The following is a 26,020-nucleotide window of genomic DNA, read 5'->3' on the forward strand; positions in this document are numbered from 1 at the left end:
GTTACTGCCTCCCATTAATAATCGGATGGCATCGGGAGCCCAAGCACACATACATCGCTGTCCAGCGTAAACTCTCTCATTGCTGGCAAGCAGGCAGCCATATCGGTGCGTTGCAAAACTGGCTTAAATATAGTGCTCATGAGTGCAGTGTCTGGGCAGTTTAGACACTTTGCATAGCTATCACACTTCCCTTTGCCTTGCATTGCTTTCTGTGTTTGCGTAACTTTCGTAACGAAATATGTGTTGCTTGCTTTAACTGTCTGGCTTTTTTTGTTGCTGGTGTCTCTGGGCACCACAGTTCCCGAAAATTAACGGCGGCTCTTTCTCACCCTCGGCGACACGTCAACCCACCGCGGTGCTCTAGTGGTTAAGGTGCTTCACTGCTTAAACTGAAGGTTGCGGGATTGAATCCCAGTCGTGGCAGCCACATTCTGATGGACGTGAAATACTACAGGCCCGTGTGTTTACATTCCCGTGCATGGTACCGAGCCACAGGTGGTGGAAATTTCGGAACACTCCACTACAGTATCCCTCATATTCCTAGTATAGTTTTAGATATGAAGAATAAACAATTATCACCTTTTCTAAGCTTTCTGCCCAGAACCTAACCACACTCTGGAAACATCTTTCTGGATTTTTGAAATTTCTCGCACAAGGAAGTTTTCCACAATCCCTTTTGCTAGGTCACATCACTTTTTCAACACTTTCATCAACCAGGTAATATTACATCCTTTATATCATGCCTTGTGTCTATTGCAAAGACATGTTTTGTGTCAAAGTTCTTTTCCTTTTACTATTAAGTGGTACAATGTTATTGATTTATTTTAATGGTCTGTAATGTACGTATGTTGTTTTTATTTCACTCATGCTATGTATAGCCAAGCATTCGGCTGAATTATGCACTCCTATATACATAAACGAAGGGGCTGCTGGTGTTTATTTTGCCTTTTGCATTTTCACAAACTTTTACAAGAAAGGTAGCAGCTCAAAAAAATACTGTACCAAAGAAATCCTGGCTTTGTGCTAATGATATCGAAAAAAAAGTCTGAGGAAAACACTTTTGTTAGTAGTCTCAGACCCTTGATAACTATCTGGTTACACACCGAATTGACGTTGGTGCTTTATTAATTACGTAAATAATTTCCTGTTGCCTCCCTTTTGTAGAGCATATCATTTTTGTTTAACTTTTTGTTAAGGTACATGTCTGTTGTCTCCCTACTGGCATGCACTGTTCAGTCATTATCTTTTGCCTGTGTAACATTGTATTTTGTTATTTTCCTCCCTTTTGCTTAATTTCCCAGTACCTTGTGTTTGTATTAGTTTTTTCTGAGAGTGTACAAGTATCAAGTCAGCCCTGGTGGCAGTTGCTGGCCTGCCCCCTTTGCTAAGTCCCTTTTCCTGTTTTCGCATGTTTTCATATACAACTATACTAATGTATACTAGTATAATACTAACAGCAGCAACACTTTTACAAAAGCAACATTATCAAGAGATGCAGTTCACTTTTTTGTTCAAGTAGGAAAATCTTCAGCGTTAGTGAATTGATAGCACTTGATTTGTACAGCGTAAGAAAAAAAAAAAGAGTCTTAAATCAACGGAGCAACATGTTGCTTGTACTTAATGAGTTTTATTGACGGCTCACACTGAAAAAGAGAACGCAAGCTTGTCACTATTTGTCGAGTCTGTGTTTTCACCCACACGAGTGCAAACAGATACGCTCAGCACTTGACGGTCCTTCTAAAACATTTGCAACTTTAAGGGATGGGGCAGTTAACTTTATTTTTGTGAGTGTCTCCAGTTCTTAATGGACCTGCAAAGTCTGCAGTTCCAGACGCGGGTACGCCACACATCTCGCCGTTCACTGTAAACGCCTTGTTGTGTTTTTGTTCTGCCAGTCGCGTGATTCTTCAACCCACCCTCCAGTTCAAGTCATGTGGCGCATCTGATGCTGACGTGATGGCCGCTTTCATCGTCAGCAATGGGGCAATGCGCGGGTTCTTGGCAGCTGTTCGCTTCTAGTAGGAGGGGGTTAAGAGGCTAGTAAGAGGCCGTCGTCTGCCGCATGCGTGTCGACAGACAGCGACGCACTGTGCAACTCTCTGGCATAGTTCCAGGGACCTCTGAGCGCCTATACCTACAAACCTTCCGAGTCGGGGTACTTCTCCTTTTGTTTGCACCTGGTTCACCTTAGCGCTTGCGTCGTAGGCGCTGGTTTAATTGGCATTCTCCTGATTTGTTTCTTGGTCCCCATCTCTATTTGCCAACCATGTTTCCCGAGCAGCTAGGGGTCGAGAAAGTGAGACTAGAATTCCAGGAAAGAGTGCTTGGCTGTCACTTTCCTGAAGCAGGGGCTGTATTCTAAGGTGGAGATACCGCCATAATATTGCTCTCGGTACACGCTGATTGGCTGCTTGAAGAAAGACGGGCCTTGCGTCTGTCATTGGACGCAAGAGTCTAGGTCATGCAAGGCAACAGCATCTTAATAACGTAGCTCGCTGGACTAGTAGGTCGTTGCATAATTAAGGTTAACAATGTGAGTGGTTTCTATTGGCTTCCGATCTTTGCATTGGTGTCCTTTTTTTGTAGGTTTGTTGTTCAACTGTTTGCTCAGCTATTTATAAGAGCGTTCTTGTCAATAAAATTTAAGTTGAAAGTCAGTGCTTGTCCCATGTGTTTCCTGTTCGTGGCCATGTTTTGCTCGCGCTGTTAACCTTAAGCAACAGTATCGCCAAATATGATCATCTCGGAATACGGCGTCAGGGTACAGTGGGAATTGATTTGACCTTTGCTAGGCAAGGAGTCAAATGTTTATGGTGGTTGATGTCGCGTGGATAATCTTCCTGATAATGAGTGGCTCTGATGATCTCGTGAAGATGTCTCTCGTTAAGCCACCCCGATGCCATGTGACATGATAGCGAATGAATTGTTTATAGCATGAAGATAAGGCAGATGGCGTGCGTAGGAAAGAATGCCATCTCAGCCTATGCTTGTGATAAAGCTCTGGGAAATAGCGGAGAAAATAAGATAACATTGTGGCTAATACAGGCCGGCATCTCAGCAAAAAAACATCTGCCATATAATAGGAAATTGTCCCTGCAAGTTTTTTTGTGTTTGCCAATGTTTTGGTTGCTTCATATCTTTCAGGTACTAAAATACTGATTTAAACTCTGGATCCCCTACGGCGGCGATGTTGAAAACAGCCTTAGAACATGGTTTGTGTGGCTATAGCCAGGATAGATTGTTGGCCTTGTTGGTATAAAGTGTTCATAAAGTTTAACACTGCGCAGAAATGGTGAGGAAGGGACAGGAAGAGCACACACGAATGCCGTGCTTATGAACTTGTGTGGTTACTTGAGGGAAAAGAGTGTGCCACTGTACTTACTTTTGTACGAGTGCTATTTTATGCATTGAAGCTTAATAATAGAATGCAATGTACTTTATGTGCAGATAGTACGCACACAAACTTGCGTGCACACACACACACACACACACACAAACCCATTTATAAGAGACATTAATGTGCCTACATTGGAATACGTGCTAAAAAGAAAACACATATGAAGTACCCCCTGCTTATTAGAGACTCCTTATATAAAAGACAAAAATTGCTCACCGGTGCATATCACTTGTAAAGTGGTGGGCTCAACTATCTCTCTCTCTCACTCTGTTCGTTTATCTGCCTGTCTGTGTGCATGTGGGTGTTCTTTGTAGGCAGAGCTTTGCAAACCCAATCGCCATTTATTCCAAAATGTTGTAACCTAGGAGACAAAGTGAACAGTTATTGCTTAGTGAAGTTTTGTCTATTAGTTGATCACACACTTCGATGCCTCATGCAAGCCATGTCCACCTGTTTGTATAATCCAGCTGAAAAACTAAATTTTTACTGTATTTTTTACAGGTAACATTTGGAATTATTGTTTATAGCTTGAAAAATACAAAAACAATGCAGACACTTCGTATGGGATGGTTGAAAGGCCTCTGTTTCGAGTCATCACTCTTTCTGCGATGCCTTCATACATGAATTACGTGCACACATTTACTACTAACAAAGCACTCAAATTGACGTGGTAACACTTCCAAAATAAAGTTTGATTTCTTCAGTGATTGCAATGAGACTGGCAGCACAGTAATGAATCACTGATTAATCCATATAACACTGCTCTGAGTCACCGGTGCTGTGCAATGTAAGTGCGTCATTGCACATTGCACAGTTGACACACTCAAGGACACACAGCATTGCTTGTGGCGCTAGCTCACTGCTGCCCAATTAAATTGGCCTGCCTGCTATCTAGGTTGGAACTACATGCATCCACATATGTAGCACTTGTAGACCAAGCACATATTGTGTGACAGCTGCAGCAAAATTATGATTCAGCACAAGCAGCGACTAAAATAAAAAACTGACACGTTGGCCGCAACTATACTTGGAAATAACTATGACAAAATAACTGTGACAGAAAGTGTAATCAGCCTTCCACATCCAGGAAGCATTTTTGGAGGTAACCCACAATTTCAGCTCCAAATCTTAGGAGTTGTGCATGCTTTTAAAGGATTCATGCATGTTGCCACTTTTTGTGAACCTGTAAATTTTTTCCTTAGTGCGTCTGTATTATTGTTCTGTGACTAGTTGGAGTTCGAATTCACACCCAGTTTGTGCCCGTTGATAGGACACTAAACAAACCTAAGTGAATACACTGACCTTCAATAAAACATTTGTTTTACAACAAGAGGTGGCTTATTGAGAAAGTCGTGTGCACATGTGTGCCAACATTCGAGTCATTTGGGAAGAGTGGGTTTCCAAGCTTGGGAAAACTGTGCTGCATCGGTAATCAGGTGAAAGTGCATGTATAATTCAGGTGTGCAAGGCCTAAGAGTGGCCATTGTGCCAAGTAAATCTTTGAAGGGTCTCTTTTATTTTGGAGAGCTTGTGATGCTGCATGCTTTGACTCAACGATTCGTGCAAAAGGGACATCAGATTTCTCTAAAAGGTGCCTAGGATATATTTGCCACGTGATTAGGCACACGCATCCTTGCTTGCTGCAGCAAAGTGTGGAAACAATTTAGAACCCCCTACCCCTTTTTAATTACAAATGAAGATATATATACGTGCAACAAAGGCTGTTTAGAGTGTCCACCTTTGAGAAGCATTAATTGCTCCTTATAAATTCAGGGCACTACAGGCATGGGCAACTGTACTATAAAAATGCCATAAGTTTTAAGGAAGAAGAGTAATCTAGCAGAGGTAGGCAGTACGTTAGACCAGCATTAGGATTTAGTGCTTAACTCCAAATTACATCAAGCTGGCTGAGGAACCAAGGGCATGCTGGTAACATTGTCATTGTTATCATAGGCTATAGGATCTGCAAGGATGAGTTCTTGCAGCAAGTGTTACATGCGAAATAATGAGAAAGCATGAAACAACACTGAAAAATGTATCGTTACAAAATGCATCCACAGGTGGCCAGTGTTTCCTTTTTCATGCCAGTGTTTGTTGCACGCCCATTGGTTGGTGACCCATGTAAAAGTAAATACCCCGTTCCTTTTGTCTGTCTAAAGGTGACGTAAGATTTGCTAGGAGAAGATTGAAAGAAAAAAGAGCAGAGGTTCTTGGAGAATAACCAGGAGGCCTGAGAAAGTGGACGGCACACAGCTGTCTCTTTGATGGGCCGATTGCTCCGAGTGCCATTCGCGTGCTCCACTCCTTTCTTTTCTGTTTACTTTTCTCTTTGGCTCTCTTTGATGATGACACGGGTGTGACCAGCTGCGTCTCTGTGTATTGTTCTGAGTAGCTGCCATATGGCAGCATCCTGTTTTTTGTTTTGCGCTGTAGCTTTCATGCTGGGGTGAAAGGTCATGGCCCTTTGTGCTCGCCATTCTTTTGTGTTTTTTTTTATTTGATGTCAACAACGCGTCCAGTGACATTTCGCCAATGACGTGTCCAGTGACGCATCCAGGGTTATTTGTAGCCTTTTCAGTTTATTTCCTGGCTTTTCCACTAAAAACACAGTTGAAGATAAAAATAAGTAAGTTACCAGATTTCGCGTGCCAGAGCCACAATCTGATTAAGAGTTTACAAAAATAGCTTGGACTTGGGCTGGGCAGGAATAACTGATTATGAGGCTGACCATACATTGGCCTTTTGGAAGGATTTCTACTGCCCAAGGATTTCTTACCGGCCCTCGGCTTTTCTACTATTAAGAAAAGGGAGCTAGTGCTTTTCTTTACTACTTTTTTTGCAGTCCCTTCATGCTTTTATTTAATAATCAATACGCATGTGGTTTAGTCTTTTTTTTTTTTTGCTGTATTGTGATAAGTGTCAACTGGATAAATCTAGTTTTTGGTAGGTAGTGTTGAATCGCATCCTTGTCTTCGCCAGAAAGTTAGGGCAAGGTACAATGATGTGCATCCAATACGAGAAAATTAGCAGAATTTACATGTATTTATTGAATAGTTGAATAACTATGACATATTAATAAGAAGCTGCCAGGAGGTTTAGCCATTTTGATCTGTGTGCTGGAACGCTATTTGTAGTTCTGCTTGAACCAAAATTTGTGAAAGCAAGTCATCATATTGTGACGGGGCAAGATTTAGGCTTATAGGATAGCGTCCACCGAGAATAATCGGCAGCCGAACAAGATGGCTGAGTTGCCTCTCATGCAAGCGCCTAACGCACAGGCGTCTGCTTCATCTTCGCAAAGTGCCACGCTTGCTCTTGTCGATGATGCACCGTAACAATATGTTAATAACATGAAGGGGGGGTATCAATTTGGCTGTGGTGTTGTGTCAAAAATTTAATAAAGTCTGTAAAAAAATTTCGGAAGATATGTTTTTTCCCCCTCTATCACAATATTCATGGGTAAATGGATTGCTGCACCGTGGCATAAAAAAACGAAGAGTTGTGTTATTGTGACTGTAGTGTAAGAATCTTTAGGGAAGTGATACCATGGGTTCCTCAGACACTAATCTTTATATTGGATAGATTCAGCATACTTGTGCATGTTCTTGTATGAAACTGTTTAGAATGATCTGCATTTTATGTATAGGTACTTATTTTAAAGGCCTATTGAAAAACATTGAGTAAGAAAAATAAAATTTTAAACAGAGCTGAAAAAAAAAATGGTCATCCACCACGAAGGTTAATTCATCATCCTAAATGGAAATGGTTAAAAACAGAGTACAGTGGATCGCCACAATTTTTCGTACAATAGTGAATTCAGATAATGGCGAAACGCCTTCACAGTTTGACATGTTATCCGGAAAATTTTCCCAACATGTAATGATTAAACTTAGGCAGTGCCGATGTATTAGTCTTTGTCTGACCATGTGTGCCCATGAAACAGCGTACTTTAAAGGTGTTATGACGCATATTACCCTGTATGATTCAGCCGAAGGCAAGATCTGTCGATACGACTATGCCTGTGAAAAAAAGTCATCGAAGAGCTGTAGCACTGAAAGATTCTAATGAACAAATTGGAAAGTATCATTTCATTTATTATTAGAAATAATGGTTGCACTTATGCAAAAGAATACTACCTCAACTAGATTTGTGGTCCCATCTCTAACCTTGGTGGTCCTGCTTTTTCCCGCAGAGTCGTGGGTGGAGCTGTACTATGGTGCATCGTCGTCCGCATCCGAGCGTGCCACGCCCCCTCTAACAGGCAACATGCACATCCTCGAGAAGCTGCTGTTGGAGGCCCAGAGAGACTCCAACGTGTCCTCCGCACGCGGCAGTGGCAGGTGAGCTACATTTTTGTTTCCGGTCAATAAGGCTATGTCCATCTGATGCAATTTCAAAGCTGTGTGAATAAGGCTATGTCCATCTGATGCACTTTCAAGGCTGCGTATTACTAGGCGGTTCATAACTCCGCTAAGGGTTACCTACGTGACGAAAAATTGCTATCATCGTGCATGGTCAGCAGCAAGATTTTCTCTTGGGGGACTGCAGACCAGTATTGCATTGGGGCTGGGAGAGAAGGAAAGTGGGGCTTGGGTGAGGGCAAGAGGCTTGAGGGGGGCAAGTGCCCCCTTTGCACCTCCCCCCTTCCGAAACCCATGTCATTATGCGTGGCCTTCACTTTCTAACTTGAAGAAAAGTGACCGTGATCACACAGACCAGGTCAAGTGGGAGGTGGTGTATTTGTCGAATTGGTTGACAGGAGTGTGACCCTGAGATTAATAAAAAGTATGAACGTATTGTTGCTCCATGAGCTGTTGTGACTCCGCGACGAGTTGCCTAGTTAGCAATTACACTGAGCATGCACAAAATGAGTCATTAATTGCAAAAATACAAGAACAAATAAAAACTTCATTTAAAATTCAGCAGTGCTAATTTCTTGTCACTGAGTGCAGTTGAGGGTTCACTAATACACATGTTTGCACACTGTTTTTATGTGGTACACGTCAGTCATTTTGCATGTTAGTTTGTAATTATCAGAAAACAAAACAGCAGTGTCACAGAACTCGCTACTATAAGCGTACTATTAAGCATGGCAGTAAGCAAATGTTGATAGCCAAACAGCCTAGCTCAAGCGGAGCTTCAGCCTAGCATGGTCGTGTATTCTAGGGCAGTTGGTGCCCATAGTCATTGGAGGTAGCGTAACAGCTGATATTCTGAAAGTTGTGAAGGCTTACTAGTTGTGTTCCCAAGGAAAGGCTTGCCTTAACATATGGACATTTGCAGCATCACCAGCAACTGAAACATTCCTATACAACTCCTTGTTTGCACACATGTTAAATTAAATGCTAATTAACAGCAAGGTTTTTCACTTTCAGTATATGATGCAGCAGTTTACAGCACTTCAATTTGTAGAAAATTCACACTACAGCAAAGCCTCACAGGCACTGCAGTATTAGACTGTGAGCTCATTGCGATGTCAGTTGGACATGTACATCTTCAGCATAATGCTCTTCATATGTTATGAGTGTAATACAATGTATAACAGTGTACAGTGCTTGTGCACTGATACACATATATCAAAACTTTTAGTGTAAGGGAAATGAACGTGTAATGGTAATGGACATGGAGTGTCCATTATATGTCATGAAATAGACTGAAGATGATGGAAAAATAAAACTATATATATTACCACATGTTCCTTACACCTTTTTGGCAGAACTTAAGGTGTTACAAAACGACACTTGCTCACAGATAGTTGGCAGCTTGTGCATTTATATTGGTTGGTACATCTTGTCAAACAGAACTTTGAACTGTGGAAACATGGGGCAAGAAAGCGCTCTGTCGTGGACGTATTTCATTTGTACAGCATTTGCACTCTTCAGACCATTCCCATACCATTATCTTCTAGATATGGAATGGAGAGATCAGAAAAACTTTTTGGAAGTTGTTGCCCAAGTCATAGTAGAGCTTCGAAATCGAGTGTATAGAAAACTTGCTGCGATTTAACCTTTGTCGATCTGTCGTGTAGAGGTTTGTTAGCAGTGTTGTGCCGAGGAGGCAACTTCTCAAACTCTTACAGTGTGCACTGCAGTGTTTGATTTGGCATCTTCTTGCCCACAGTCCCAAGAGCCCACACAGTCCAGCAAATGAAACCGTCCCCTTCATCGTAAACAGGGTACGTGTCGCCTGTGCTTACCCTCGCCTTGATTATTGTTTGCTTGGTCCAACGTCAAGTGGACATGTAATTTCCTTACGTGTAACACGAGCGTGCTCCTGATAAAGGCAGATAACATTCAGTACAGCGCAGAAGTGGTGCATGTAACCCGTTCTTTTGTTTGGCACTAAGCCAAGTAGAAGGATGAGAAAAAAAAAAGAAAGCTCGCGTTTGTTGTTTTCGTCATGCATGTATTTGTTGTTCTTTTTGTTAATTTGCCATAATATTTTCAAAATGTTCTTGCATCACAAACTGGCTTGGAAAACAGAGGAATGATAAGTACTACAGTTAGACTGCCCAAGTTAGCTGTGCTTTCAGTAACTCGGAAAGCAAAAACTAAATTTTGTTCAGGCGTATACATCCACAGCCCGTGATTTGATAATGTCTTGATGTTGAGAGTTGTATTCGGTGATATTCGGTAAAAAAAAGAAAACTGTATGGAAGACAATAGAAAGAAGAACAAAGGAAAGTATCTGGCAGCTAGAAAACTGCAGACCTTCCTTGCCATGCCTGTTGGGGACAAAGGCTCCTGCTTTGTGCTTTTGCGACAACCACGTATGTTCCTCCTGGTTTGTTGTTGTCGTTGTCACAACAGCATTCATATGCTGAACTCCATGTGTTGTTTTTGGGCGCATACAACACCGCCCGTCTGGAAAGTAGCCGAGTGTTAGGACCAGTTTGCACTACCCATGAAATCACTCTGTCTCACAAACTCCAATTCCAATTGTTCATAGCACCCTTTTACTTCTACTTGTTACAAAGTACAGAAAAATAATTCTAAAAGAAAACTGTGCATAATTGTTTACAACAAAATTTCGCTGAAGTTTCTATGACATCTTTAAGCTCTCCTAGTTTCAGTGAATTCAAGAAGGCTATGCAAAATGCCTGAATACTTTTCTCTTGCTCCGTAGGAGGAGAAGCAGATTGCAACTGATTGGATTTGGGACTGGAGCAGCCGCCCTGACCAGCAGCCTCCCAAGTGAGTCTCTTTCTCATTCTGTGCTTCAGCTGAATGGACTGAGATCAAAAAACTCATCATGTGAATGTATCGAAGCTTAGTTTTTGAAAAATTTCAAAAAAGGCAACAGGAAAGAATTATGAGAAAGAGGCCTTTGCTGTGTGTGTGATAGCCATGCAGTAATTTCTAGCTCTCAAGCATGCGGAGATCACAAGAAAGTGTTGTGTGGAAAGCAGTCAGCAAGGGCCAGTTGTGATGCGAGTGTCTGATAAGGCGACTACTGACGAAACTAACTGCGCGGTGAAAGGTCCAGAAAATTGGAAGAGGTTGCTTTGCTGTGAAAGCTGTTATGAGATCACAACAAGGGTCATCGCACCATAGTTGGCCAGGACCACCACCAGTGTCCGTAACTACTGTCACGTGAAATAAAGAAAAAAAACTCAGTAAATAAAAAACCCCGAGGCCAGGCAGGGATTCGAACCCAGGCCCCCTATGTTCCAGCCCAGTATTCTACCTCTGAGCAACGCTGGTGCTTGAAACTTCATTGCAAACTGATCATGATCATTGCAAACTCTATGTCGTGAAAGAAATTGGAATAATGTGTGTAATAAAGCACTTCAGAACAGCAAAGAAACAACCTTTACACAATGTGAATTGTGTAAAGAGTGGGTCGTTGCATGCTCCAGTTGATTACTTTAAATGTAATTCTTCGTCTTCAGCCACAGCATAAAAAAATTACACAAAACTTCTTGCAAATGTGTAGCAGGTACCACACTTCTCCGGACTAAGAACCTCGTAGTGGATGCCTCCCCACTACACAGAAGTATTGTTTATGGCGTAGTGGGTTCCCTGCTAGTGCACTTGTAGCAGTTACCCAAAAATCTGTATAAAAGGCTCTAAAAAGGCCTTTCGTTGTGACAGTGCTGCACGTCCCATGCACGCATGGCGGTTTTTGTTTGAAGTGCCAGCGTGCAAGTAACAAACGAAAAGACATGGAGTCATTAGAGATCTGGCGTTTTTTCTAATCTTCTTTCTTTCTCGCTCATTTAAAGTTTAGCAATCATTCTGACGACAGGAGCACAACCTCACTTCCTGTAGTGATCATCTGCCTGCATCACGAGCACGAGAGTGATGTGCAGCATTTGTTGGGAGAACGCTGATGAGAGATTCGTAGGCAAAGATGTTGGTACTGTTGTTGTCCGAGGGACTCGTGCTCACTGGTTTAAGTGTTTGTTTAAACAGTGTGTGGCAGTTTCCAAGTGGACGTAGACGTTTCTCTCTAAAGGAGTGAAAAGATCAAGTATGATCTTAGTGCCCTTGATGACCTAATACATATTAAGGGTGGACGTGGCAAGTAAAGCTAATTTTTTTATTAATGTACTATTTGTGATGAAATTTGGTGTGTGTATGTGGATGATTGTGAGGATTCCAAATATGAAAACCGTTTTCAAACACCTCTTGTACTTTTTGAGTTACAAGCATAATTACACTAATTAATGCTCTTCACAATTAAATAGATAATTATTGCTAAATGAAATTATTTTTTCATATTATTATGTTCCCAAAGCATCAACTTGTGCAAGGAAGCTATTAGTTGATTTTTCTAGTTCTTGTAACCATAAATAAAATTTCCAAAACATGGATGTTGTTTTGCGCACACATCGCAGTAATTATAAAATGTGTTCTAAAAATTTTAAATGATGAGTAAGAAAAGAGATAAAGCTTTATTGCACTGCTAAAGGCCTCTTGAGCCTAGTGCAAAAAACAGAACGACTCTATCAGTCTTTGTTAGAAAATGACAGATGTTCTAGCGAAGGCACATAGGCGAAAATCAAGAGTTGAGAAAACTGACTTTGAAAGTTCACCCTTGTTTGGAAGTTCACAACATGCCTAAAACACTCAGAATCCTCCTGGGCAGTAATCCTGAGATGCTGTGGCCTTGGCCTCTGTAGAGCGCAACCCAGTTTCGCGCTTCTTTGTCGTGGAACAATGCGCCTTTTGAGCCCTCTTTACCCTTTTGGCATCTTTTTCGGCTGCTCGCCGCAAAGAGCAGTCTCCTGGATTGAAGCCCAGTTGAGCAGTGATGTCTTGGAGCGCACTCTTTCAGCCACCATTGAAACGGCAGACTGCATCTGCAACTGCACTTTCCACACTTCGAAGGGAGGCGAACTGGCTCTTGGACTGGAGTGACCAAATGACGCTGTTCATACTCTCCACAGCATTCTGGGTTTTTTTCTGCGCACACCTTTCAAGGAGCTCTTTGTTCGAGAGGCGCTTGTAGATTGTCAGCAGTGCCACTCGCACGTGAGGGGGCAGTTTATGTTTGTGAGGCGGCAGCAGCTCTCCCTTGGCCAATGCCTGATTGTGCGGGCACCAGGAGTCGGTCCCACTTGGGCACAGGTCGTGGTGTGGATCCTGGTCTGTGGATGTTACATGGTAATAAGTGGCCATGATGGCCCTCTCCATGCCAGGAACATCGTTGGGGTGGCTCTTAATGGCCCAGCCATAATAATTCGTTAACTTCTTTATCAGGCCCTGTGTCAGCCGTCCTTTGCCACCGATGCTCAGTCCTCGGCCTTTGGATTTGTGCTCATCGAGAAGGTTGCGCAAGGAAGTGCCCATTCTTTTTTTCACATTGTTCACACACTCCTGTTTCTTGATCACCATGTAGCCATACACCTTGTCTTGTGTGAGGGCAAGGTACGTACGGCTGTCACCGTCGCAGAGCACATTGATGTATTGAAGCTTGTACTTGGTAAACGATCTTTCAAACATGATCCTAGCTGCTTCTACTTCCATTTGGCCTGCATTAGCATCGGTGTTCTTTTGGCACTGTGGCTTGTGTTTCTCAAGCCACTCCTCATAGTTGTCGTCACCAGGCTTAGGGCCAACAGCACAACCTTGGCAGTAGTTGGACAGGACACAGTGGTCCAAGACCAAGCCTGTGTACAGCTTGATTACACAGCCCACGCCAATATGACTTCTGTGCCCCCTCGTCATCCACGCGCCGTCGTAAATGACGTCAATGTTGCCTGGCACTCCTCCTAGGTCCTTGTAAATGTCATGCACCTTCTGTGCACTTTCTGCTTCAATGCGAGTGGCAGCTGATGTGGTGGCAGGGTGGCTGTACTTCCTTTGCAGTCTCTGGTAGGACTTGTGGTGCAGTGCTCGATGCGAAATGTCCATCGCAGAAAAAATGTCATTTATGGCAGATTGTTTTCTGCCAACTGACTGCACAGCCCTCAAAGCACGCACGTTTACCTCAAAGGGGTTCGTTTTTTGTTGCCCGGAGCACCTCGGGGACGACCACGCACTGTTCACTATGCCACAATTGTCACAAAAAAGTTCCATCCTCGCCGCGAGTCCAAGGCAGTGCGTAGTCTCGAGGCGTATCGACCCTTCGTCGCACTTGTTGCACTTTGCTGACGAAAGCAGACCGTTCAGCATCTTCTTATTTACAATGAAGAATGTGGAGTCCTTACCGCCGTCATTTTCGTCGCAGCCTTCGTTCAGAAGCTCGAGCTTCCGCTTTGAGGCGGACTTCGATGCTACGGCATACCAAACATCCCGCCTTGTCTGCGCCCGCTGCGCGATTTCTTCACTGCTCGGAATCTGGGCCGAAACTCGCGATAGAATGTTCGACGTGCGAACGCCCGGAGTTGCAACTGCTGCCGACGCGGTGCCACCGCAATCGGGTTCGCGAGAGCGTCCATCACGGTCGACGGCATCCGGCGGTTCGACATTCGACGATGTGGCACCTTCCACACTCTCGGCCTCACAACAATCAGCGAAGGGTCTGAGTAGAGGCTCCGTGACGCTTGAAGAGCATGCTCCGTCCGGAACTGCGACTGGGACGGCAGCCGCAGTCGTCTGCCCTTTGTTCCAAGCTTTCCGACGCTTGCCGTACTTGTGGACGCTCCGGAACTTTTTTTGCGGCAACATAGCACTGCAGTATGAGCATGCACTCAGAAGAGACCACCGATGTAAACAAAGCTTGGTAAAAAAAGCACGCGAACTATCACAAAAACAGCAAACTGGCAAAAAACGAAGCGCACGCCGGATGATTCTCGGCGCGGCGACCGCAGATGCGCTCACGCTTCCAAGGTTGCCAAGGTGCGCGGAGCAGCTTTGGCCAGTAAGAGGTCGCGCCTGCTACCACGTGACCCGCGCAGCCAATTGCCGTTCTTCGTTTTCGTTTTTTTACTCGCTCCTCGCGCTTTTATTTTCACTCGACGAAATACGAGACCGCGACCATCGAGAAGCCGGCTTTCTCCTCTTTCCAAAGCTGCCAAAATGGCGGCTCACGGTCAACAACTTGGAACGTACAGTGTACTAGAATAGGGGCAGTGTGCTCACAGGCGGCGGTGGGTGACGCACTTCGTGTCGACGCCGAGAGGCGGCGCGGTTCGCAGCGTCACCTGAAACTCCTTTGCGTGCCGAAGTAGAGAGCCACAGCGCAGTTGTTGAAATGCCAGAAATTATGCAACGTTCGCGACATGCAATGCACGACACTTCTTTTGGGGCATCTTATCAGTGTGCAGGGCGTGAAGCAACTGACATCGTATTATTTTCCTGCCGTTTAAATGTTCAAAGTGGTTTCGCTAATGCAGTGGTCATGTCGACTGCGGTTCCGAGGTGCAAAAAACACTACGCACTTTTTTTTTTTCGCAGTGTCAGAATTAAAATTTTGGAGTTTAACGGGCCGAAGCCACACTTCCGCTATGAGGTGCGCCATAGCGGAGGGCTGCAGGTTAATATATATCCCTTTAGAATTTTTAACGTCAGCCGAAATGCCGACACACGGCTTGTTTCGTTTTTCTCCTCCGTCAGGAGAACAGCCACTGCGGCTAGGATCGAACACACGTCCTTGAGTTCACCAGTACAACGCCTTAGACAGCCTCCACGCCGGGTTTTTCTTGATTACGTGCCTGCTGCAGGAATGCGCGCCCTAAACCCAAACTTTAACCCCACGACAACCACGCACGACGTTTAACATTCTAGCATCGCTGCTTCAAGGCTTTAGGTGATGATTGGTGAGTGGCGTGATTCTTGCTGTAAACAAGACGTAGCATCATTATTATCAACAGCCTGTTAGGTCCTGCAGGACGGAGACCTCTTTCATTGATGTACACCCGCTCCTGTCCTTCACTGCCAGAGTCCATTCCATTCATTGCCCCTGAATTTTCATATTTCGTGTATCCATCAAGTTAATGACGTAGCAAATCAAAAAGAAATGATAAAGATCCATGTAAATTGATGAAATAATGTTTATTTACAAATAAGTGATGAAAGAATTTGCACAAGAAATATTAGGGTAAAAAAAAGGCTGAATAATGGCAAATCGAGACATTTACACATTGATATGCACCAGTGAACATGCACCATGCAGGTTTGCCTCATTAAGTTTTCGCAATCTTCCGGTGTGTCACGCTCTTCCTCTTATCCAGTTTCTCAGAATTAATGCCCTTTGCAAAGAATGAAGCCGCGTTGTGATGTAAAAGCTGATTACATCCTTGGTGAGCCGAGCTGAATGCTCACTGCAGCCTATTTGGCGTGTGCACTTTGTCTTCACCAGACTCAGCACATTCAATATGCTATCAGCATGCAGTTCTTTCTTGCTGAAGTGTTCTGTAAACATGTCTTCAAGCGTTTTTACAAACGAAAAGAGTGTGCCGCGTGGATAGAGAAGTCCACCTCGATCCTTGTGCAGCGTCAGCGCAGCAAGCCCAGGATTCTCATTTTCACATGGCCCGGTGAGAGCATCCATGCAGTCTTGGCAGTTAGTTTTCATTACGCACTTTCGTGCAACGTATCCCGCCACATAGTAAATTAGGCGAGAGTCGCTCCTCTGTATGTGCTCGTCATGCTCCATCAAAGACAACACCACTTCGGCTTCAGGTAAATTCCCCGAAGCAATCAGAACATCTACTTGTTCCCACAAATTGTTGCTGGGAGGGCAACTTGTGCGGCTCTGCTGTGTGTCTAGCAAGGCACTTAGTGCACATGGATCTGCATTACCGTATCTAACGGTTTTCACTAAACTGTAGAAAGATATGCAGTTCATGGTTATGAGAAACTGAGTGGGTGTCGGATGATCGTTACAGCCAGAGGCTTGCCTGACTATTCCTAACATATTCTCAAGGGGGTCCTGACAAAGTCTGGATGTCATAAGGTACGAATAACCTAAACTTGCAAGGTAGGAAAGAAGCTCAATAGTGCTTGATATCGTGACACGCAGGCCAATCGCAGTTGACTGGCTCAAGAACCCCCCTTTTTTTTCTGTGTGCTGCCCTCAAGAATCCAGGTGCGCCACAAAATCCGAAAGAGCTGTTGTTGAAGAGGAGTTGGGTTTCAGGGCTTCTCTTGGGTGCCGAGACGTCATAATGGTGATCAGGCGGTTGATCCTCCTGTCAAAAAAAAATTCGAATCATTATGAGTTTAAGTTTCTTCATATACATGTTATATTATGGCTTGCATGGCAGCCGCACCTTAACTTTGCACTTTGTACTGTCTTTGTTGGTTTAGTTCTAATCTATGTAGTGAAATATCTATGAATAAGCATGCATAGTAACTTGCTCACATCCAAATAACATCTCCAAAATTCTTACTTGAAAAACTCCTGTGTGCCATCTATGGGTCCTGTCTTTGCCTCAATTTCATCCTTGTAAAGGTGGAGCCCTTGAAGAACTCTCTCCCCAAAGAGTTGGAATGCGTAGGAAACTCTCTGCTGCTCGAATGAAGTTGTCTCCACGTGGCACTTGGTTATTCCTGGCATTGCCTTTAACGTAAGGCTCTTGAAGTCAAGATCGTAGGCTTTCTTGACATGCCACAACGACACCTGAGAAAAAAAAATGCTTAGTAAAGCTGGAAAACAAAGCAAACAGCACTTTTTCTTTCACCAGGTGGTTTGAAAGATGTCGAATTTCGTAAACATGTGCCCTTTTTCATAAATGGCAAAAGAAAATGACTTACGTCCCCATCTGGTGTGTTAAATGAGCACTTCAAAAGTCCGTTCCGCAAGCACTTTATGAGGTGGGGAAAGTCCGATACAAAGTGCTAATAACGGCTATCATCAACTGGATGTTTCACTTTGCACTTCACGCTGCCACGCGTTCCCTTTACAACGAGCAATGTCCACATCCGACGGTTCCAAGTGGCGCTGTCACACGTTATAAAGTCAACAAAAAGCCCGCTTTTCTCAGTAAGCACTGTGGCCTCTACCATTATTTGAGCTAGCAAATCGCCTTTGATGTTGCCTCTGGTTGCAAATGTCCCGATCACTTGCGTCCATCCACCGACGAACGGAACAAATAGGATCACCATGCCGTGATCCGAATGCGTGGTCCTGTCTGCTGCAGAAGTGAACGGTCCTAAATCTACAAACCCTTCGATTTGACCTGACTGCTTCACAGATGTATGCTCTGCAAGCTTGAGCTCATCTACAAGAAGTCCGCCGTGCTTTTTGAATGGGTCCATGTCTTGGTCTTGTTCTTCAATTCTTCCAACGCTTTTTTGCTGAAGCCAAATGCTGATTTGTACAGAGCCATGTATCGTTTCAGTGTTGATTTGCTCGGAAGGGAGAGTATCTCATTGTCCCTGATGTGTTCACAAAGGCGGGAACTCTTCATTTTCATTATGATGCATTCCAGGATCCACAGCTTGCTATAGCGGAAACCTTTCTTTTTTGCTGCTGCTGCGGCAAAGCATTGTCTGACACATTCTTGTTGCTTCTGGGGAAGCTTCGAAATCTGCTCACTTAGAGTCTCTTCGGCTACTGCTACATTGGATGCCCGCATCTTTTCAACATCTTCCCTCATTGTGGAAATCCGTGAAGCGAAGCGCTTGTTTTTACGTGCAAGGAACCTCAGCCTTTGGACAACGCTTTGGAAGCCCTGGAAGGTGTTCGTTGTACTCTTGACCTCCTTGTCAAGAGAGCCTTCCTGAAGTATTTGCAGCTCATGCACTGTCCACCTGAAAATAGAAATGTGCGGAAATTGTAGCAAATTCTGACTGGGTTGTGAACAAGAAAGCACTGCCAGTACTTATAGGCGCCAGAATGCGCCAGCAAGTAATAAATTATGTAACAAAGAACTGCACTACTTCAGTCAAGTGAAAATCGGGTGACTCGTTACCCACCTTTGGTTGTTACTTTGCCGCTGCAGTTGATGCTGAAATACGTCGCATGCTTGATTTTGAGCTGCTTCTGGAGTCCTGGTGTTAAAAAGCAGGTGTCATAATCTTTGGCATTCAGAGCACCAATACAGAGTTCGGTAACTTCCACACTTTCAAGCACACTTTCCGCTTCTACCTGACATTTAATGATGCGCTCCTCAATCAGCCGCCCCTCACAAACACCTTGCAGTAGCCATCGGGCGGTTTATCGCAGAGGAACAACACAACTTATTCGGACGTGACAACGCCTTCTTCAAGGTAAGTCGACGAGCAATACATCACTCCATTAAGGTCAGGATGGTGATGCATACTCCAGTACTTGGAAGGAGTCTTTAAACAATAACAAAACGACAAGCAATGCTCGGGCTCCGCTGGAACGTCATCGTGTGTCAAGTCGCAGTCCTCCCCTGAATCACCAACAGCAGCCCGTGAAAATTCAGTGTAGTCAGTCTCGAGAGCACTTCGGCTCTTTTTCTTTGCGGCTGCATGGTCATTTTCGCACATCTTCCTTTTAGCTCTTGGTTTTGGCATCTTCTTCGTGAGGTACTGTGGCAAATTTGGAAGAATCGTGGGGACGGCGTTTTCCGACAGCATCGGTTTATCACGAGGAATGTGTACCTCTTTGCCATCTATATGGTGCACGAACTCCTTGATAACGAACCTCGGTTCGAAATGCAGTTCGCAGACCGCAGAAAACTCATCCAGTTTCTTATCTGCACGGTGGGGATTTCTTTCCCACTCCTTCCGCCGTTCTTCATCACGCGGGACGCTGAACAAAGACGCCTGTGGTGCATCCTGCACACGACTGTACCCAGTTCGACAACCGGGTGCAAAACAGTAATTTCGACGGCGGTTAGGCATCGTCACGAACACATACTACACAATGATCCAAGCATAAAGCACAGAACACGCACACGGGGTACCCACGTTGATCCAATCGAACCGATCGAACTGAACTGAGCGAACCAGCCCCGTCCGCCAACACGGCCAACACGAACCAAGAGAAGTTTTTCGGGTGCGTCAAGCATCAGCGCCCCTGGTGGGCATCGTGGAAGTCGACACAGAGTGCGCTACGGCGGAGCGCCGCAAGGATAGGGCAGTGAGCACACTGCCCCTATTCTAGTACACTGTATTGGCGCGTTTGCGCGCATGAACAACACCGTTTCAGGGGCTTTTTTTTCTCACTTTTCGGCGACTAGCCTCGGCAAAAACACTATTTGCGGGATTTGTAGCGCACGTTTTGCTGTAATATTTTAGAACAAGGAAGTTGAAGGTCTGAAGATTACGAAAAAAAAAATAAATCAGAAAATCGCATATTTTGACCAAAATCGGCACTTTACTTGCCGCGCCCCCCCTTAATTATGTTGTTACATTGGAGGTGTGTGTTTGGACAAATGGGGAGGTGCTTGATAAGTAACTCTTGCTGTATGGGGACTTTGCCACGGTGCCTCTTCCATTATCACTTAGAACCTGGAATCACAATTGCTGGAGCATGTCATTGTACAAGGTCTGGTGCCTTCGCACTTCTGATAACTGTGATGACACAGAGGGCCAGGAAGACATAGGTATATAGCTGAACCACGACATCTGAAATCTGAACGAGATCACAAAACAGACGTGTCAGCAACTCAACGTCGGAGATTTAAGTCCCATGTAATGTGGCTTTCTGTGCGATGAATAATTCTCTCTGCTATTAGCATGCTTCCCTGCATGACGAGCTACATTACTCTGTGGGTTACTTAATCAAATCATTCATTATGATGTGTAAACAACATACACACCAATACTTATTTTGAGAAGCACGAAGAAAATGTTTTTCGTGCGTGGCATGTGGTTTCCTGATGCCTCGTTGAAAGCTCATCTACTGAAACAATGTAATTCCATCAGCGTATTGTGTCGATGATATGAACTATTACGGGTCAGGTTGGAAAAGCTTACTTGCAGCAACAAAGTTTGATATAAATAAAATTTTAGTACTGTGTAACAATATTGCATACTTAAAAACTATATACAATGTTTTGTGCAAAGCACGCATCATGCACACAAATGGGAAAGGATGTTTTTTGCGCTGTGCCTGTCTTTGTGATTGGCAGCCATGCGCTCCATCGTTAACACTGTACCATCATCATACTGTTGCTACTTACTGCCCATGCGGCAGAGTTGTTTTGTTTTTTCCCCATCCTTGCATTAGGTCCGTATACTTTCAGGAACTGTAGTTTCAGGCTACATTGTGAGGTGTTTGTTTACGGTCGGATTCACTTTTTTTTACACAGGGATTGGAACTTCCGTCACCCGGTGAACGTGGGTGGCATCCGGAAACGTCCTGTGCTGAGTCTGCGTGGCTCTCGCATCATCCGCCTGGCCGACATCTTTCCTCTACTGCTGCTCAGCAACATACTCTCAATACTACTGGGCGCCGGCATTGGGTATGAACCTTGAAGCAAATCACTTTTCGAATGAAGGCTTTTATAAATTCATGACCAATATCTATTTTTTAATGTAAATATAAAAGGACATGTTTATGTACAAATTGAATAAACACAAGCTCTCTGCTGCACAATGCAAGACAGCCGCAGCAAATCAAAACTACTGATGGTACCATTGGTGATATGATTTAATTACAAGCACTTATTTGCTAATAAAGCCTGCAAATCATGCTCTGTACAACACATAATTGCTACTGAAGTGGCCTCTTTACATAAGCTCAAGTTTTGCTTGGCAGCAGTAGCTGGCCCTGGTTTCAAAATGCACCCATGAAATTTCCTGATAAGCTGGCAAGTGTGGTATTGATCAGAGATACTAGGGTCACAAATATTGGCACTCTGTGGAGACAATTGGCACAGATTCGCGTTTCTTGCAAGGTGTTTGGTTTATAATCATTATCTGCGACAGCAGCCTGTTCTATGTCTCCTACAGGTTGGAGGCCTCTACCGAAGGTTTCCAATTTATTCTGTTTTGCCGAGGCGGTTCTATGCATAGGTCGGCACTTTGAGAGACTACTCACTCATACTCACTCACCACAATTTTTTCAGCCTTCGCCCTCACTCACGTTCATACTCACGCCTACTCCCACTCATGAGTACTCACTCACGTTCATACTCACGCCTACTCCCACTCATGAGTACTCACTAACGTTCATACTCACTCCTTGTCACACTCAGAGTACTCACTCACGTTCATACTCACTCCTTCTCACACTCAAAGTACTCACTCACGTTCACGCCCAATTTTCTCACGATCTTGACTGTCTCACAATAGTGGCATATTTAGCTATTCGTTGCTTCACATTCATAGAACACAGAGTATTCGAAACTTCAGTTAAACAAAGTGTTGTTCTGCTGTTTAAATACCATTAGGTTGCAGTTGTAGGTTGCAGTTGTGCTGCATAGGAAGAGTGAGACATTCAATTTAATCTGCTTGTCGCACCAGTGGTCGAATGACTAGTGACGACAGGCGGCGCCGGCTGACGCTTCCTCGTTTAAGTGCACATACATACCCCTTAAAGTGGACAGGGGGATAGCCGCTGTGGTGGCTCAGTTGATAGAGCTTCGGACACGTTATTTAAAGGCCACAGGTTCTGTCCCTGCCCACGGCAAGTTATCTTTTCGTCCATTTTTCTTTCTTCGTAGTTGCATTACAATTACTCCTAATACCATCCTCTATACTTTTCTTGGCATAATTGTCTGTCAGTTCTCATTAACATTACACATGTGAATAATTTTCTGCAACGGCTCTCGATTTAAAAATAGCTGACAGAGTTTTTGCATCTACTTGCACCACTTTTTTCATGAAACCTTGCAAGCTCTACATGATATTGTTGAACTTGACAGTAACTTGAAATACCACCGACATGTTGCATATATTAGAAAAAAAATGACGTATGGCGTTCGACTACTGATTAAATCTCGTCTTTATTTCAATCCATCAATACTTATGTCACTGTATTTTTCTTTTGCTCATTCGCACATTTTTACTGTATTACTTCATGGCGTAACACATAAACCACTCATCTTACTTCAGTTCAGACAATTCAAAACCAAGCGATAAGAATTCTCACGTCAAGCCCATATCTCTCGAATGCTAAGTCACTACTTCACGAAAACAATATATTAACTGTATCTGAGCTAGTTAAATATAACCTTGGTATTTACATGTATAGAACTATAAATAACCAACTTCCTCACTTCACTACCATTCTTTCAAATAACAATGTCACAAGGTTTGCCCTTAACAATAACTTTCTACTGCCAAAAGTTCGCACCAATTATGGCAAACAAACCATTCATTTTTCCGGAATTTCCTTTTGGAATAGTTTACCTTCCGACATTAAAGTATGCCGTTGCCTGAAGGTAATTAAATCAAAGTTAAAAAATCATATCATGTCAACTAACTAGCCTGTTTTACTGTTTCTTAATTGATTCCTGTTCATTGTGAGTTGCGTTCTGTAATCACTTGTCATTGAAGTTAGCGCGTTACTCTTGCTTTTAAATTGTTTCTGTGAGATTACAAGAGTATATTCTTACTTTATTTGTTTCAATTGCATTTTACTGTAGCTCGGTCTCCCTGCTATGTACATCACAATCATTCTCAATTCTACATTGTACAAGAGGTCCCCTTGCAGTCTCTGACTATGGGACCTCTTTCTGTATATCATGCACATGTATTCTTCTTCATTTAGCACAATAAAACCTTCTGTTCTGTTCTGTTCTGGTGAAACCCATTTACATGACTTCTGTTGAGTGAATCTAGAGCTGATGAAAATTTCTGATGCCTTACTGGATCTTCCTCCATCTTTTGGGCATTATGAGTGTGCAATCTTGGAGAAAAGTCACAGATGTGTTGGCCGTACAATGTTATTCTTGCAGTGCACAATAGGTTTTGGTGCCACGATCATTAAAATAGATGTGGAGCAGTGGTTTAGTTTCACGAACCTCGTGTCCAATGTCGTGGCACTCTTGGGAAAACCCTATAGGGTTACGTTTGTGAGCCATAGAGTTGGAATGGTATTGAAAGTTGGGTTAGTTGGTAGTGCAGCATTTTTTAGTGCAGCACGAAATCAACGAAGACGGAAGAGTACAGAAGAGACACAGACAAGCTCTGTGTTTTTTTCGGTCTCATGCCGTACTCAAAAATACTGCCATAGAGTTGGAGTGAGCATGAAAAAGCTCAGCTCACCCAGATCATTGCTTGGTGTTGCGTCCATGCTTGTTTTGGCATTCTGTGTGCGTTGTGGCCGCTGTGAAAATGACCTTGTCGGCATGCTGTCAAACCACAAATGCAGGCGCCAGCTTCTGCTATCAACGAAACTGATTTAGAGAAATTGGAGTTCTAGCACTGAATTGCGACTAGTTCTAGAACTGAATTGCGGACCACATGTTTTTAAGTCATTTTTGTGTACCCCCCTGCTCGAACAGCCTACTCTACGCATGAGGAAATCAATAAAACGTCTGTGTTGTAAATGGGGCAGTTAACCTCTAGGGTGGCCTAATATAGTTACGGTACTTGGCTGCTCACCCAAAGGCCGCAAAATCGAATCCCAAGTGCGTAGTCACATTTTCGATGGAGGCTTGAAATCTTTAGGCTGGTGCACTTAAATTTAGGTACACGCTAAAGAACCTCAGCTTTTCAAAATCGCTGTGCCTGCAACACCCCTCGTAATGATGTATTGGTTTTGTAATATAAAACACCAACTGTTGTTGTTGTTGTTGTTGTTGTTATTATTATTATTATTATTATTATTATTATTATTATTATTATTATTATTATTATTATTAAAAATGGTACATCTATATTTCCCACCAGGGGGTGATAGGAGGATCACTTGTGACGTAGCAGTGCTGTGCATGTCTGGCGTGAAAGTTGCCAAGAGAGAGTATAGCTCACAGTAGAACTCGGCAGGGCCAAAAAAAAAAATCACAGAAACACTTGTTCCTGTCTCCTTTTCTCTGTTTTTCGCACTAAACATGCTGAACCAACTCACCCAACAAGCTGCTGTTCTGAAGAGAGCACAGTTTGTTTCACACTTGGTTGTTGCTGTCTGGGTTGCTTGGTATTCAAAAATTGTGGTCTCGATTGGTGTAGATGTGAATAACCAGAACTGTCCTGAAGCATGTGCTCCATGATAGGCTACCATCCTGTTGTGCCTGTTGAAGAGCACTACTGATGCAGCAGCTTTTGTTTTTTGTGCGTTCAAATCAACAGTAATGGTTGTATTTGGCTGACATGTCTTTAGGGTCTACCATTTGTCGAGTTCCTTGTTCATCTGAGATTGCTTTTAAATGCAAAGAAATTTCGTTAAACCTAATTATTTTCAACCACTTCATTGTATTGAGATTTAAATGCATATGATTACCAACAGAAGAGTAATCTTTTTTTTTCACTACCTTTGTTGCTTTGCAGGGTGTGCATTGGCCGGCGCATGAGGGTGGCCAACGTTGAATGATCTCACTGTTGTGGTATCTCCAACGACGAGGGCGCAGGAGCTGCGACCTGGTTTGAAGGCTCTGCACTCGTCGTCGATCAACGCTGCTTCTCTTTTCCTCGATCGCCCAGCGCCTGAACAGTTGTCGACTTCCTGAGGAACGACTCGCCAAAAGCCTTTGCCCCCCAAGAAAACTGAACTCTCCTCCGTTTCCCACTCGACACACCTTCGGAATAACCTGGACTGTGGAGGAGGCAGCCTAATGTAACTTCCTGTGTCTTAACGTAATGCGATGATCGCTCCTTTATATTTAGCGCAATTAGTTTTGACAGTGTTGTACACCCATTTTTTAGAAAACAGAAAAGAAAAAAAAAAGAAAGAAAGTTGGTTGTGCTTTTGAGATGTGTGAATTCAGTCACCTCAGGCATATCCGTGCACAATTTGTGCTTACCGCCGCTCTTCGTTTGATTCCAACCACGCAGAAAAAGAAAATCCTAACAATTGGCGTCATAGAAGGCCTAAATTTCATTATGTGGCTACCGCGCAAGTGCCGTACATCCGCGACGAGGCATGGCATGGCTGTGAGATCAGCGTCAGCTCTAAATGGGTTGATTGGGGTAACACTTCCATGTCATCTCATTCTATGCCATGAGCTTGGACTGTATTGGGCTTGACTATCTGGGGCTCTTGAGGCAACGTGCACACTGCACAGAGCAAACTTGTCGTAGCCCACTGAGTTGCCGATGGTAAGAAGTCATGAACAGTAGGCGCACATTCAGCAACGTGATTTGGCGTTTCGCTTCCTCGTCCCGTACTCTTTGTCTTTCAAGCTGTTCTTCAGCACGGATTTCGAAAGCT

General features: G+C 43.7%; 1 protein-coding gene across 1 annotated transcript in view; it reads left to right on the forward strand.

Moving 5' to 3' along the window:
- LOC142767623 (BCL2/adenovirus E1B 19 kDa protein-interacting protein 3-like) overlaps positions 1 to 25,549 on the forward strand; it is an 85,991-nt gene extending 60,442 nt beyond the window's left edge. Inside the window, exons 2-6 of the mRNA XM_075869689.1 lie at positions 7,590 to 7,737; positions 9,518 to 9,572; positions 10,523 to 10,590; positions 21,015 to 21,167; positions 25,141 to 25,549. Of these exons, the coding sequence (XP_075725804.1) occupies positions 7,590 to 7,737; positions 9,518 to 9,572; positions 10,523 to 10,590; positions 21,015 to 21,167; positions 25,141 to 25,183 (467 nt within the window). The 3' untranslated portion in view covers positions 25,184 to 25,549. The remainder of the gene's footprint in view (positions 1 to 7,589; positions 7,738 to 9,517; positions 9,573 to 10,522; positions 10,591 to 21,014; positions 21,168 to 25,140) is intronic.
- Positions 25,550 to 26,020: the final 471 nt, after the last annotated feature.

This window comes from Rhipicephalus microplus, chromosome 7 (assembly GCF_043290135.1).
Source record: "Rhipicephalus microplus isolate Deutch F79 chromosome 7, USDA_Rmic, whole genome shotgun sequence".
In the NCBI taxonomy this organism is placed as follows: Eukaryota; Metazoa; Arthropoda; class Arachnida; order Ixodida; family Ixodidae; genus Rhipicephalus; species Rhipicephalus microplus.